This window comes from Rhinolophus sinicus, chromosome 1 (genome assembly GCF_057876585.1).
Source record: "Rhinolophus sinicus isolate RSI-liver-muscle chromosome 1, RSI-T2T, whole genome shotgun sequence".
Taxonomy (NCBI): Eukaryota; Metazoa; Chordata; class Mammalia; order Chiroptera; family Rhinolophidae; genus Rhinolophus; species Rhinolophus sinicus.
In genome coordinates, this window is record NC_142501.1 from 186620627 (window position 1) to 186634230 (window position 13604).

Genomic DNA, 13604 nt, shown 5'->3' on the forward strand with positions numbered 1-13604 from the left:
AACTAATAAAGAATACAGGGGACCGAAGAATGCAATTAGCAAAATCCAGTTTGGGGAAAAGGGAGTGGTGGGTGGGGAGTGGGGAGAGGAATGTGGAAACCTCCAAGTTAAAAGAAATCAACCAATGGAAATTGTGGATTTTATTTTGATCCAGATTCTTAAAAAATAAATTGTAAAAAAAAAATCATTTATGAGACATCTGGAGAAATTTGAACACTTAAGAATTAATAAGAATTATCAATAATTTAGGTGAGATGGTACTGCGGTCAGTTTTTAAAAATTAGTACTTAAAGAAATGGTATCATTTCATTCAGAAATATTTCAGCTTGTATTATTTCCAAATAATTTGGGGAAAAGGGGGAATTTAGCAGGGATATAGATGAAAGAATATTAACCCAGTGTTGATTAATTATTTAAGCAGGGCTAAAGGTACATAGGGGTCCTTATACTCTTTTCTCTGTTTATATGTGTTAAAGTTTTAAAGAAACAAAAGATAAAGGCTCAGGGGATATTGAAAACTCTGTAAAATGTTGAAAGGCATCATTAGGATGAAGAGAATTCTTTCCTCAAATATCAAAATCCTTTCAGTGAGGCATACTCTGTGAACCTTAAATGTAAATAAAGATGAAAATGCTACTTTGTGTTAGAGAATCATGCCCTGACACAGACTGAAATGGAAGAAGTCTTTAGTGATAGATCGCAACCATGAGTACTTCAAATACAGTGCCTTACAAACTGCACCGAAATAGAGAATATTCTGTAGGAGCAAGCAAATGAGTGTTTAGATGCCAGGAACCAACATAATGGAAACCTACGGATCATCAGAGTTTGTGAAAACCCTCTTCCTGATCATTGTTATTAAGACTTAAGTGACTAATGAGCCTTTTAATGATACCATGTATTTCTGCTTAGTGGTAGAACAGTTAATATGTAATGTAAAAAGAAAAAAGAACACTCATAAATATTAAATTTTTGTGTTTTTTTTTTTAAATTTTGTAGTACATCTACATCTGCTTCTCCTGCCATCCAAGCCTAACTATAAACTTGCTGGTTTTGACAAGCAAAACATCAATAGAACAGGTAAATTCTGGCACCTGTTTGGATACCAGCTGTGTGCTAATTAGACTTGTGATTGCCTGGATCACCAAATATTACACAATGTTCCTTCATGTTTTCAGGAGGGAGTCTGAATGTTGGCTGGCAGATGCCCCTAGAGAGACCAGGCCTGGTCCCTGACAGCCTCTATAATGAATTCTACTAGATACAGAGTAAGAACTGGCTGCATAATACATCCTTGTGAGTCAGTTCAAGCAATGGGGTAGAGCGTGCTTTTGGGGACGCAGAACAAAAGCATTCTCTAGTCTAATAATACTGATATAGACATGTATCCAGTATCTGGCCATATGTCTGAGTGCCATTTTTTGATTAAGTATTAGTTAGTAACAGCATGCCCATCACATTCAAACCCTATGTTCCATCATAGACTTCAACAGTTTACTGGTGTGGCTTTTCATTTAGACCTTCATCTACTCGTGTATTAAGACAACAAAAACAAGGGAATTGACGCACTGTTTCTAGTCCTAAGGGATAAGTTCGATTATTACATGAGCAATTTGGACAAGAAAGGAGATGGCCTGAAAGCTCTCAAAATAAAAGACTGAGGAAAGTATGGCAAATTTGGTTACAATGGAGGCTTTCTCTCTAGGCATGGCTTTATTTATATCGTCAGTTTATTCAATAACCAAAAATCAGCCAAGTCTGATGAAATGGATGGATTTTACTAGGAAAGTGGGAAAAAAAACCTACCTGAAGACTGCGAGAGTCAGAGACCAGAGCACTAAAGGCTTCCTCAGTTCAAACTTCGCCCGTTTGTTCATTAGGTGCCGACCACCAAAGATAAAGGCAGCATACAGAGCAGAAAACAGGAAAGATTTCTTCCTATGAACAAATAAAAAACCAAAATCTTATGAAAAAAAAATTTCAGCAATTTATTTTTATCCATTAGAAATTTACGTTTATTATTCTCAACTTTTATAACAGACCCTTCTTTGTAAGCACTGAAAATATTTTCTTGGGAATGTGCCCCCTTCACGAGGTTTAGTCCACTTGGCAACATGGCATGTTGAACTCTCCCTTAAGGAAGAACACAGGACCATTGAAAGTACAATTGCCTATAACTTCGAACTTGAATCCAATCAAACATCTGATTTTACTACCTGTTTATGGGAAATACAAGGGATACATCCAAACTGTGGGACATTCTGTAGGACAACTAAACTTATTTCTTCAACAAATCAGTAGCATGGAATCAAATTTTGGGACTGTTCTAGAGTAAAAGTGACTTGAGAGACATAAGAATCAAATATAATATGTAGAGCTTTTTTGGATCCTTATTGGAAAAAGACATTTTAAATAAAATCAGAAAGTTGTAAGTCATAATTTTCAAAGTGTTTAATTAATATTTACAGGTGAAATTATATGTCTTGGATTTGCTTTAAAATTCCCCAGGAAACAAACAGAAGCAAAACAATGTTAAGGGTGGAGAGATAAAACAAGATTAACAAAAGGGATGGTGGAACACGGAGCTCATTATTCTCTCTTTTTGATAGTCAAGTTTAGGTGGGACTCTTAGTAGGAAATGGGTAAAATATCAAATAGAATCTCCAGGTCCTGCTGGCTTATTACTGTGCTAAAAAGTGTACAATAGTATTGATAACGCCAAAAAGAACAAGCACAAAAAACTTCTATAGACTACGATTCAATAAAAAAGTAACAGAGGACTTGTAAATAATTTAAATATGTATGAGTATACTTCCTGAAAAAACAATGCTTCCCTTAAAATGGGTATACTCTACTCAATTAGATTAAAACTGAAAGGGTTGAGAAAGTTTTAAGACATAGTACAAATAGCAAAATGCATTAACCTAAGAGCATTATTTGTAAAATGCTTCATATTTTTCCCCTAATCACTGACATGTATTTCTGACTCATGAAGGATCTTACTATTTACACGATCAACATTACTACTTCAATGAATTCAAGTGACCTACTTAAGTGAACACCAAATAAAGCAAGTGATTCCAGAAATCACTTCCACTGAGGTTTGCAAACTCTTCCCTTGGAAACACAAGACGTGGTACACAGAAGTGCTTATTAAGTGTGTTGAATGATCACGGTCTTGTCATATTGAATATTCTGACGGGAAAATAATTATGCACCTGTGAACATGGGGGCCCAGCAAACACTGAGTGAATGAACAGTTGTACAATCCCAGTAATACATTAATAACTAAGGAATAAAATATTCACAAAAAGCATGACCCATTTTTTTTCCTCCAGAAAGAGACTATTTCTATACTTTAAAGAGAAGTGAAAAAGTGAGACAATTATATGGTAACTTAACTATTGAAGATTTCAAGAACTTTTGGTTATACACGTGTTTACTGCTTTACTTCTTTGAATTTTGCAAGAGTACAATATTAAATTACTTTTAGAGTCAGAATCACTATCAGTGTTTAAACTCACACAAGCAAGGACTCACTAAAGAAATCCAAAATTCTATTAATTTAATGCAGGGAATAGTAACATTAAATAGTATATATTCCTTGCTAAATTATAAAGGTAATGATAAGTGACAATATTCATAGTAGAATGACTTAGGGAGTCATTCTGATGGGTAGAAATAGTGCTTAAAATCTCTATCATTTAATCCTTCAATCATCCTTACTGCAGGTAAAGCGCATCTTCATTTTATGGCTAAGGAACCAGGTTTAGAGGTTAAGTAGCCTCAGATCTCTCTGCCATCTTGTGGTAAGCTTTTGGGGATGGGGGAGAAAGGGTGTACCTGATGGGTTATCTTACAAAAATTCCTTAAGCCCTCCCACTGAATTCCATGGTCATTGTGTAACTGTAGTACACATTGTTTAACTGTGAAAAGAGCAAGAGGAATCTCCACACCTTCATGCTTCAAATATCACATTTTCTGGGCGTAGAATACTTTGATCCAAACCCCCTTCATCTCCTGGAGAACAAATTAACTATATATACCGGTATTACTGAAAACTTTTCCTTATAGTTAGTTATCATTCTTTCCCTTGCTTGTTCTATCTACTTCAAGTTTTGGTTACGGTTAGATTGATTGTTACTTGCAATTGTGAAACAAATTAAATGGATGTCTTTATATGATCCTATCACTATAGCCATGAAGGGAAAAATAATGTGCCTCAAAGAACCTAGAAAATAATAAAAATCTTCCCTCTGTATTTTTTTTCTCTAATTTCTTCAGTTCTAGAATGAGAACTACCATAGCACTAATGTAACAATAGAGACATGCAGAATTTGAGAATTGCAAGGGTCCTTAGAGATGGAACCCAATTTTCTTGTTCTATAGCAGAGAATTGGGGGCAGGAGGTGCTGATGACATTGGTTGCTCGTGGTCACAGAGCTGCACGCTGCACGTTGATCAAAACTACCAAAAACTGTCATGGCTGTGATTAACGAGGTAGGTAAACATAAATTAATTGTCTAGGCTATATCTGGGTCACAGGTAGTCAAAAATGTGAATTGATATTTGTTTCAGTATAAATGCTGTAATAAAAGTGTTGCTTATTGTATACTATATAAATCTACTATGGTAAAATTCAAATGATGCTTTGGGTTAATTTAGAATTAAGTTTTTTCTAAAAGAGAGAATCATCTTAAGGAAGTATTAACTCTTACATCCTCAATTGAGTAATCAAAATGTATTATTTATAGTTGAATGTATTATGATTTTTCCATTGTGCTTAGAAGATAAGATTTTCTTTAGCAAACTGGGTTAAGTGAATTAAAACTGCCTTCCTGTCCTGGCATCTTTTTGGTAAAGGTTCAATTTTAGTCAGGATGAATAATGCTAGCCCACTTACTATTTAACGTAGATAAATGACTTCCCTAATGTCTCAATGGTGATCCAGTAATATTTCCTATTCTGGTAGCTGGGTATGTTAACACTACATTTTTTCATAACCAGCAATTTCTAAATGGTATGGACTCTTCTTGTTTAATAAATCTTAAATGTACATCATATAGCACAACCCTTAACTGTAGGTGCTTTATAAATACTTCTCAGGATGGTGATTCTGTAGCTATAATGATAAGGTAACCAACCAAATAAAGACCGTCCAAATGAAATACTGATGTGCTTTGAGCTGTTGTGCTTGTATTTATCCTTTCCCCTCCTTCCATTTCTGTCATCAATATGAATAATAGAAATTAGTCCATAATTAATAAAAACAAATAATGGCTTTATCCTTTATCCTTAGAGATTTGGAATTCTCTATCATAACTTGTTCCAAAACATTCCTAAGTGTTGTTTTTTCTATTCTTACCAGAGTAGCTGGTCAATATGTATCTTTATTATCCAATCAAATAACACTCTCAAAGAGTTTGCATACATTCAAATGCTTCCCCCCCCCCCCACTCCTGGGATTCCCCTGAAACTAGTACCTAGCTTCAGTCTCTTTAATACTCATATCAAGATCTCTGCCAGCAGACCTGTACGCCTTTAAGAATCAAACAAGTTTATTTGAGAAAGGCGAAACTTTCATGTGGGTAGCATTTCAACACAGGATAATTGCTAATGAACATCTTGGAGAGATGGCGTGAGCTCCTTTATGTCTAAGTGACCTTGTTTTACAGCTACTGTACATGTGTAAGGTACAACGAGCTGTGAAAGTGAAAATTAAGCTGTGAAGGAGAAAAGAAAAAAGAGACTTAAAAGCATCTCAAGCTTTGGCTGATATCTACCCAGCATATAAAGTTTTCATGTTCCAAGCTTAAAAGTCTGAAGCTGAGAAAAACTGCTAATTGGTGAGGCCACATCTCTTTTAAGATTTCTCCTTTAGTTCAGTTGCTGATTCCAGGCAGGAAAAAGTTCAAGGTTCTGAAAGTAATGAGAAGGCCACAAATAAATTGGAGACTCAGAGACTGAAGGAAATAATACATTGCTTTTTGCCAACAATACATTCAGTGGATGTCTATGGTGGTTACAATCTGATAAGAATATAAAGGAATGTTTTCTTGAAAGGGATCCTGAAGTTGTGCTGTTGGAGTTCTTTCTAGCCACGAGCTGGATTCTGTCATTCTTGAGACTTCAAGACCCCCAAGATTTCACAAAGGCATTTTTCTATTTTAAAAACAATGGGAATTTACTAGATTGAAGACAACAAGCTGCCACTCGCCTTCTGGAGGGGCAGCCGGATGGCTCAGTTGGTTAGAGCGCGAGCTCTCAACAACAAGGTTGCCAGTTAAATTCACGCAAAGGATGGTGGGCTGCGCCCCCTGCAACCAAAGATTGAAAATGGCAACTTGACTTGGAGCTGAGCTGCGCCCTCCACAATTAGACTGAAGGACAATGACTTGGAGCTGATTGGCCCTGGAGAAACACACTGTTCCCCAATCTTCCCCAATAAATCTTTAAAAAAAAAAAAGTCATTAAAAAAAAAACCCACAACACAAAACAATGGGAATTTTCCAGCAGTTTTTATTCACAAGTAAATTATAACTGAAAAATAACTCTGTGCCCAGAAATTCTGACAAAGACTAATTTCATGAATAATAATAAAAATATAGCCATAATTGATATAAATGACCACTTTATAACTGCAAGGAAAAGCCATGACTACAGTATATGGTATTATTCTAATCTGTTATGCTTGACCCAGAAAACCAAATAATATGTGATTTATGGGCTTGTTTGAGTTGCAAATACCTCTTTCTTATTCTGCTTTCCCCTCAGATGCTAATTTAAAAATCACAGGTTCTCCTTATTTATTTTTTTAAAAAGGCGTGAAAACCATTATTTCACAATTTGGTTTTTCTATTATTGAAGTAGGCCATGATCAAAGTAGAGTTACATTCAGTACATTCAGTATATTGGCTATGTATCTATCCATTGCCAGGAGGGTATACTCCTCTTAGAACAGATCTGTTGTGTGTATTTATCTGTCATCATATAATTTTTCCCCTTGTCACCTTTTAAAAAATCTTGATAAATTCTGTTTTCTTGTTGGCTTTCTTTTTACAACTGGCAAAAGGATCTTTGGGGAGGAAATACTTTCAAAATGCTAAACACACACACACTACCCCATAAAAATGCCATCTGTTTAATAAATTGGCAAGATACCAATTAATTATCATTGTTTTCTTAGATATTATCAACAGCTGATAAAAAATGTGACATCCATCTATCCATTCAAAATTTAATGAACTTTATCATTTTCATTTGCCGTGTGGTTAGTATGCCATTGAATAATAATAAGCCAATCTCTATGTAAGAGTAAAGTCTACCTCTGCTAATCTAAACAGAAAAAGTATGTATTATAGTTAATAATGTTTGATTAAAATTCTGAGGAAGGAGATATCGTCATGAGAAAATGCTCTGTGGAGGGGGGCTTTGAGGTGAACTATTCAGGTTTTGGATGAAAGGGCAGAGTCAAGTAGAATCTGGGATGGAAAGAGGCAGCAGCATTAGGCATGAGCTAAGTCAAAAGTGTATCAGATACACTTTGTGTTGGGAATGGCAGAAAGTCAGTTTGGAAACGTAGGTTAAAGTCAGATTGTGTGGAGCTCTAAAAATTGTGCTGCAGAGTTAGGACTGTATCTTTGTGTTAGAGTAAAATAATCAGTCTTTCTGACGCCATCTTGCTCGAGCCTGTCCAACTCCCATAATATGTCAGTTAGCAACTTCTGCTTAGTCTTGCACATAGATATGCTAATCATTAAAGGAATCTAACCTGTAGCCTAGGAATTACTGAAACAACCTCCCTAAGCAGATAAGGAAGGTATGTAGAAAAATAATGATTGTTTATCAAAGGTTTATAAAAACGTCGTGACTGGGACCATGGCAACCAGAGTTTGCTGACCAAAAGCAAAGAAGTTACATCACACCCCTCGGACCCTTGCTGGTGTCCAGATGTCTGTGGTCATCAGTCAGCTACTGACCCTTAAACCCCTCCTGTTTCCCCTTACCCTGACATAAAAGAAGCCTGAAGTCTCTACTTTCTCAATGTGGTTCTCTAGTCAGCCATCTTCTCGGTCTCCTGGCTTTCTGAATAGTCACTTTCCTTGCCCCAACTCCTTGTCACTCCACTTATGGGCTGTCCTGCAGTGAGCAGTACGAGCTTTCATTCAGTTACATCTTCACCTCAAGGTTGCAGTAAGTTGTGAGGTATGTGCCCACTTATGTATTACCACTAACAATTACAGTGCTGAGATTCATGGCTTAATTTTCTTTTCTTTCCTTCTTTTTAAATAAACAAGAATAGACTGAGTCATGTGTGTATCATTATGTACCTTGGGTAAGAGAAGAAGGGGGAGGAGTTGCCGCTAGTGGCCCCCAGAAAAATAATGGAGAACTGCTGGTTTAAGCCGGAACTGCTAGAGAGCACTGCAAGTCTTTGAGCTGGGAGGGGACAGAATAAAAAAATGATCTGCTCATAAAAAACTTGGCCTTAATTATTTCTATTCTAGCGGGCAGATGTGGCTGAAGTTCGATGGTACATCTCTAAGTCAATACACTCTGGCATACTCCCACCCCCCACATCGGCAGCATCTTCAGCTACATGAGTTACTGAAGTGCATGTGTGAACTAAAGAAGCTTCTTTAATGAACTGCTGTTGCGCTTCACAGGGATTATCAGATGTGACCATCTATAAGTTTCATTCCCTTAAGAATGAATATGGTGACCACTTTGTAAGGTAGATAAAGGCCAAATGACTTTGTCGTACACTTGAAACTAGTAATACTGTATGTCAGTTGTAATTAAAAATACATTTTTTTAAAAAGAACGAATATTCTCCTATTCTGAGAAAAGTATAGCAAATTGCCAGGCTAATCATGACGTTATTTTAGTGAAGCTGATATATCCTGAATTCAATGTCCTAACTTGTCATGTAGAGTAAATGCCCATTTTTTCCCCTAAGATATTGCATCTTAGAGAGATACAAGAATATATTTTCTTTGTTTTAGAAGACATGGTTTTATAAAACTCATCAGGAGTAATTAGTTTCAAAGCTAGAATCAAAGATCTTAGCGGATACTAAATCAAAGAAAAAATTAAATTCTATTCTTTCTTTGATGAAGGTGACAGTTTATCTCCTTAGAAAGTAAAGCTTACCACCACCTTCAAATAAAAATGTAGCCAAAAGTGTATCAATGATCTTATTAGAAAAATCTCCTCCCATCTCAAAGCAAACTAATAATGAGCTCTGTATTGACAACATAATCTGTAGTTTGTTTTGTTTGAGAGCATTACTCTCAATATTCTCATTCTGATTCTCTGGTACTGAATGTCACTTCAAGTTAGAATTTCCAAGTAACCGTCTTATATAATATACACCAGCTACCAATACTAGTTGTGGTAAAACATGAAACTCTAGTGGCCATTTAAAAAACAGTAAGTTCTCAATAGGAGAGGCAGCATGCAGAAATAGAATCCAGAAAGTGGTTTCATCAGCAATTTCAATGTGCTAATTCCCTTAAAGAAATGCCCTTTGTCTGAATAAAAAGAAAGCTTTCATCTGACTTTTCAATGAAGAAATGCTCGCCTAAGGTTATTTTAAAATACAATAATAATAACACAGAAAGCATACTATAAGTCTGAAATGGCTCCTATTAAATAAGAGCACATGATTGACCTGCCCCCACCCTCACCAGGTTAAACTCTACCTCTTATAGTATTAAAATCTATTACATAATGTAAATGAGGTGTTAGTGATTTTTTCCCCCCTGAATATGAAATTTTCTCAGACCAGAAGTTGTACAGCATATAATTATGGGCTTATGTCAAGGTTGCAAGCTTTGAAAAATAAAATCTTGTCATCCACTCTAATGGCCTGCTGACCATAGAAATATAAAACATTTTATAAAATACAAAATATTTTTAAAATACAAAAATAAAAATCAGAGTCAAACATTAACAATCTGTTCCTGCTTGTCTTCATACTCTGAAGAAGCATTGAATGTTCTATAGATAATAGATTTATCTGAGAGCTGGAGACTGAAACCAGCTTTATCTGAAACCAGAAGATTTACCTGAGAACTGGAGACTGAAACCATAAAAACACTATGAAGAGCAAATGATTATCCACAATGGAATGGAAACTGGATTTCAGGTTTATAAGATTAAGTCTAATTCAGACAGAGAATTTTCCTAGGTTTAAATGAAAATGAGCTGCACCAACAACTATATAAACAAGCATAAACATATCCAAATCTGAGATCTCTTTCTTTCTCTCTACTCAAGAGCTTAAGGTTTGAACTGAAAGATGATCCACTTCCTTATATTTATAAAGAATTTTAGTTTATACTCATTGCTTCAGACAACTGTAAAGAAGCTAGAAAATACTATCAAGGAAAAAATTACATGTTTTCATTTTAACTACTGGGTGATTAAATATACTGCGCTAACTTTCCCCTGGATATAAATGTTGAAAGGGGGTAGGGGAAGCAATGAGAAAATATGCCCCAAATGTTTCTGGATTAGGGAGAAAACATCTCAGCAGTGATGAAGATTATTTCATGGTATAGCTCATGAATAATTTTTGTGTCCCCAAAATCAAACCTGCATAAAAACTAGCAATGACAAGAAGAAATATATTATTAGCAGGGTAGTGAAAATGACAGACATTGTTTCACGCATGAGACCAAGAAAGGACTATCAATTTCATTTTGCTCTTGAAAATAATAATGTGGCAAGATTTTGATTAGGGTATTCCCATTACTCTTTCAAAATCTGAATGGTCATTCAGTGGCATAAGAAGGTAGCCTGCAGACACTAGTGTTGAGAATTCTGGTAATGAGGAAAACATGCCTTATGAATTGGATTGTGACATTTTCCTATTGCTGCTGTAACAAATTCCCACAAACTTAGTAGCTTAAAACAACATGAATTTATCATCTAATAGTTTTGGAGGTCAGAATTCTAAAATGAATCTTACGGGGCTACAATCAAGGTGTTCTCAGGACTGCATTCTTTCTGGAGGTTCTAGGGGAAATCTGTTTTCTTGTCTTTTCCAGCATCTAAAGGCTGCCTGCATTTCTCGGTTCTTTGGCGTCTTTCTCCATCTTCAAACTGCATTGTTCCATCCTTTGTTTCCATGATCCTATTGCCTTTTCTAACTCTGCTTGTGTCATCACACCACCTTCTCTGACTCTGATCCTCTTGCCTCCCTTTTAAGGACCTGTGTAATTACATCAGGCTCAATGGATAATCCAGTAGCACAGCCTGGAAAATTTCTCCAGTCTTAAGGCCCATGTGTTGACACTGAGCCCACCCAGATATTCCAGAATAATTTCTCAGCACACATTCCTTAACCTAGTCACATGTGCAGAGTCTCTTTTGCCATGTAACTATTCACAAATTCCAGGGATTCAAACATGAACCTCTTTGGGGGCGCTGATATTCATCTCACTACATGGATCAACCTGAGTAATAGTAAGGTCTAAAGCCATTTTTCTATTGCAACACACACAGAGGAATTCCCTACAGATGGCAAACCTTTCATCTCTATTCTCGTTTTGCTAGATCCAAAGCCAGCCTCTTCCTTCCAACTCAAGAAAGCATTTTAGAATGCAAGAGGCTGATTCACACTGTTATAGATTGCCCAAACTCACAAATATCAGTTCCTGAACTCTTATTAGTAACACACAACATATACCTTATCATATTATATACCATACATTAATTGTCATATACCTTACTTATTACATACCTTGCTGTAGGCACCAAAGCTTAGAATTTCTAGTTAAATATAGTTTATTAGAAATTATTAATACGCAGTCAGTTTATCCTGATTGTCACAAATTCTAAATTGCCATTCTGTACTCTTTTACAACAACAAAGAGTCCCCAGGGCTCAGTCTGTGGACCTCTTCTCTTTTTATCTGTACCAGTGGTTCTCAATGGGGGGTGGGGGTGGGGGGGCGATGATTTTGCCCTTCCCAGGCTATGTGGCAATGTCGGGAGACATTTTTGGTTTTCACAACTGGAGGAAGGTTGGCTATTAGTACCTAGTGTGTAGAGGCCCTGAATGCTGCACAGGACAGCTCTCCACAATAAAAATGATCTGGCCCCAGTGTCAATAGTGCCAGGGTTTAGAAACCCCGACCAAGAGAAATATAAAGAAAGAGATTAAGAAAAGAGAAATTGGAAAACTAAAGAGAGTGTAGTAATGTGATACAGCCTCAAAAAACAGGTTCACTGGATGGGATGACGTCACTCTTCAGATACGTATATTCAGGCTGAATTGCTTTGAGCAGATTCCAAGCACAGCGTAAGTAGAGTAAGGTTATTGTTTCAAATCAGCAGTTCTATTTAAAATTATAAACTAAACAAAACAACCAATTTGGATCCATTTTTTTCTTCACTATTCTAGAATTAGGCTCACTTCTGCCTGCAATGGAACCACGGCTCAGCTGCCCTGTGAAGCTCAGAGTAATACGTTCTTACAAACTGTGTATCTGTCGCAAAGCTTCCCTTGCCATAAATGTCATACAGATTGCATTTTACCGTCTGTCTAGGCAAGAGAAAGAAATAACCTGGAATGAAGGATAGTCACTGCCAAAATACCACTCGCCCCCCTAACACACACAGAGTTCAAATTCTTCTTGAAGTAGAATTCCGGTTATTTCCAGTCATCCCTCCATTAACCAATCCTATAGTGTATGCTAAGTGCATGAAAGCCAGTCCTAACTTGGCCCTGGACGATGGGACGATGTTGTAAAACTACATTAGATTATCAGAATTTACAACTCATATGACCTTGTGTGTTCTTACTCCATCTCTTCTAAATCATCAAAATATGACCATTTGATAACAATAAAGGCTTCTATGACAAAACTTTTTAAAATTAAGAGTGGGACTAGCTCTATTTTGTAGCTAGCTCAGAATTATATAAGAAAAATAGGTGCTCTCATATGATTAAGTATGCCAATTGCAATGAACAAAAGCAATTATACTGTTTTCCAAATCTCAGAACAAATTATTTTTAGCTACTCTCAGGCCTTTCCTCCCCTACACTTTGCTATGTTGGGAGGCACTGATTGTCCTGAAAGGACTGTGTACAAAGCTCAATGAACTAAACAGGAAGTCACTGTCTACTTCGTGCATGTCATCAGTTTCTACAGGGAACCAGCATGAAATCTGCCAGGTAGTGTCCAAAGCCCGGTTAGGAGACTTTTATCTTTACATCTGTTTACATCCTTTTCCACAGAGACTTACACTTTGCTGTTTTTTTCCTTCATTCACAGGTTCAAAGCCAGGAAACATGATAAAAAGTCCTTTGGGGACAAAAATGTTTACTAGAAAAATCTTGAGATCTATCAAAAAACATGGAATTTAAGAACACAAGTCCCATTTCTTCAGAGAGTTAAAGGGGAATTAGTTTTATTTCTAAAAGTTTCCTTTTACTACTAGATAGTGAGACAAGAGTAATTTCCTCTTCACTTACATGTCAGGTGAATCCTGAGCCAAGACTAAGGTATGGCTGGGATTTATTAGGCATGGGTCCTGAGAAAAGACATTCTCAAAATAGCACTGCCACAGCAACCTTTTCCTCCATCTGACAGT

The 13604-nt window shown here is 36.3% G+C and overlaps 1 protein-coding gene across 5 annotated transcripts in view; it reads right to left on the minus strand.

Moving 5' to 3' along the window:
• The window catches only part of ELOVL6 (ELOVL fatty acid elongase 6), a 120511-nt gene that overhangs the window by 39817 nt on the left and 67090 nt on the right, over positions 1 to 13604 (minus strand). For all 5 annotated transcript variants that reach the window (XM_088792439.1, XM_074322494.2, XM_074322508.2 and 2 more), the window contains one exon: positions 1807 to 1938. In XM_088792439.1, coding sequence (XP_088648565.1) covers positions 1807 to 1938 — 132 coding nt within the window. The remainder of the gene's footprint in view (positions 1 to 1806; positions 1939 to 13604) is intronic.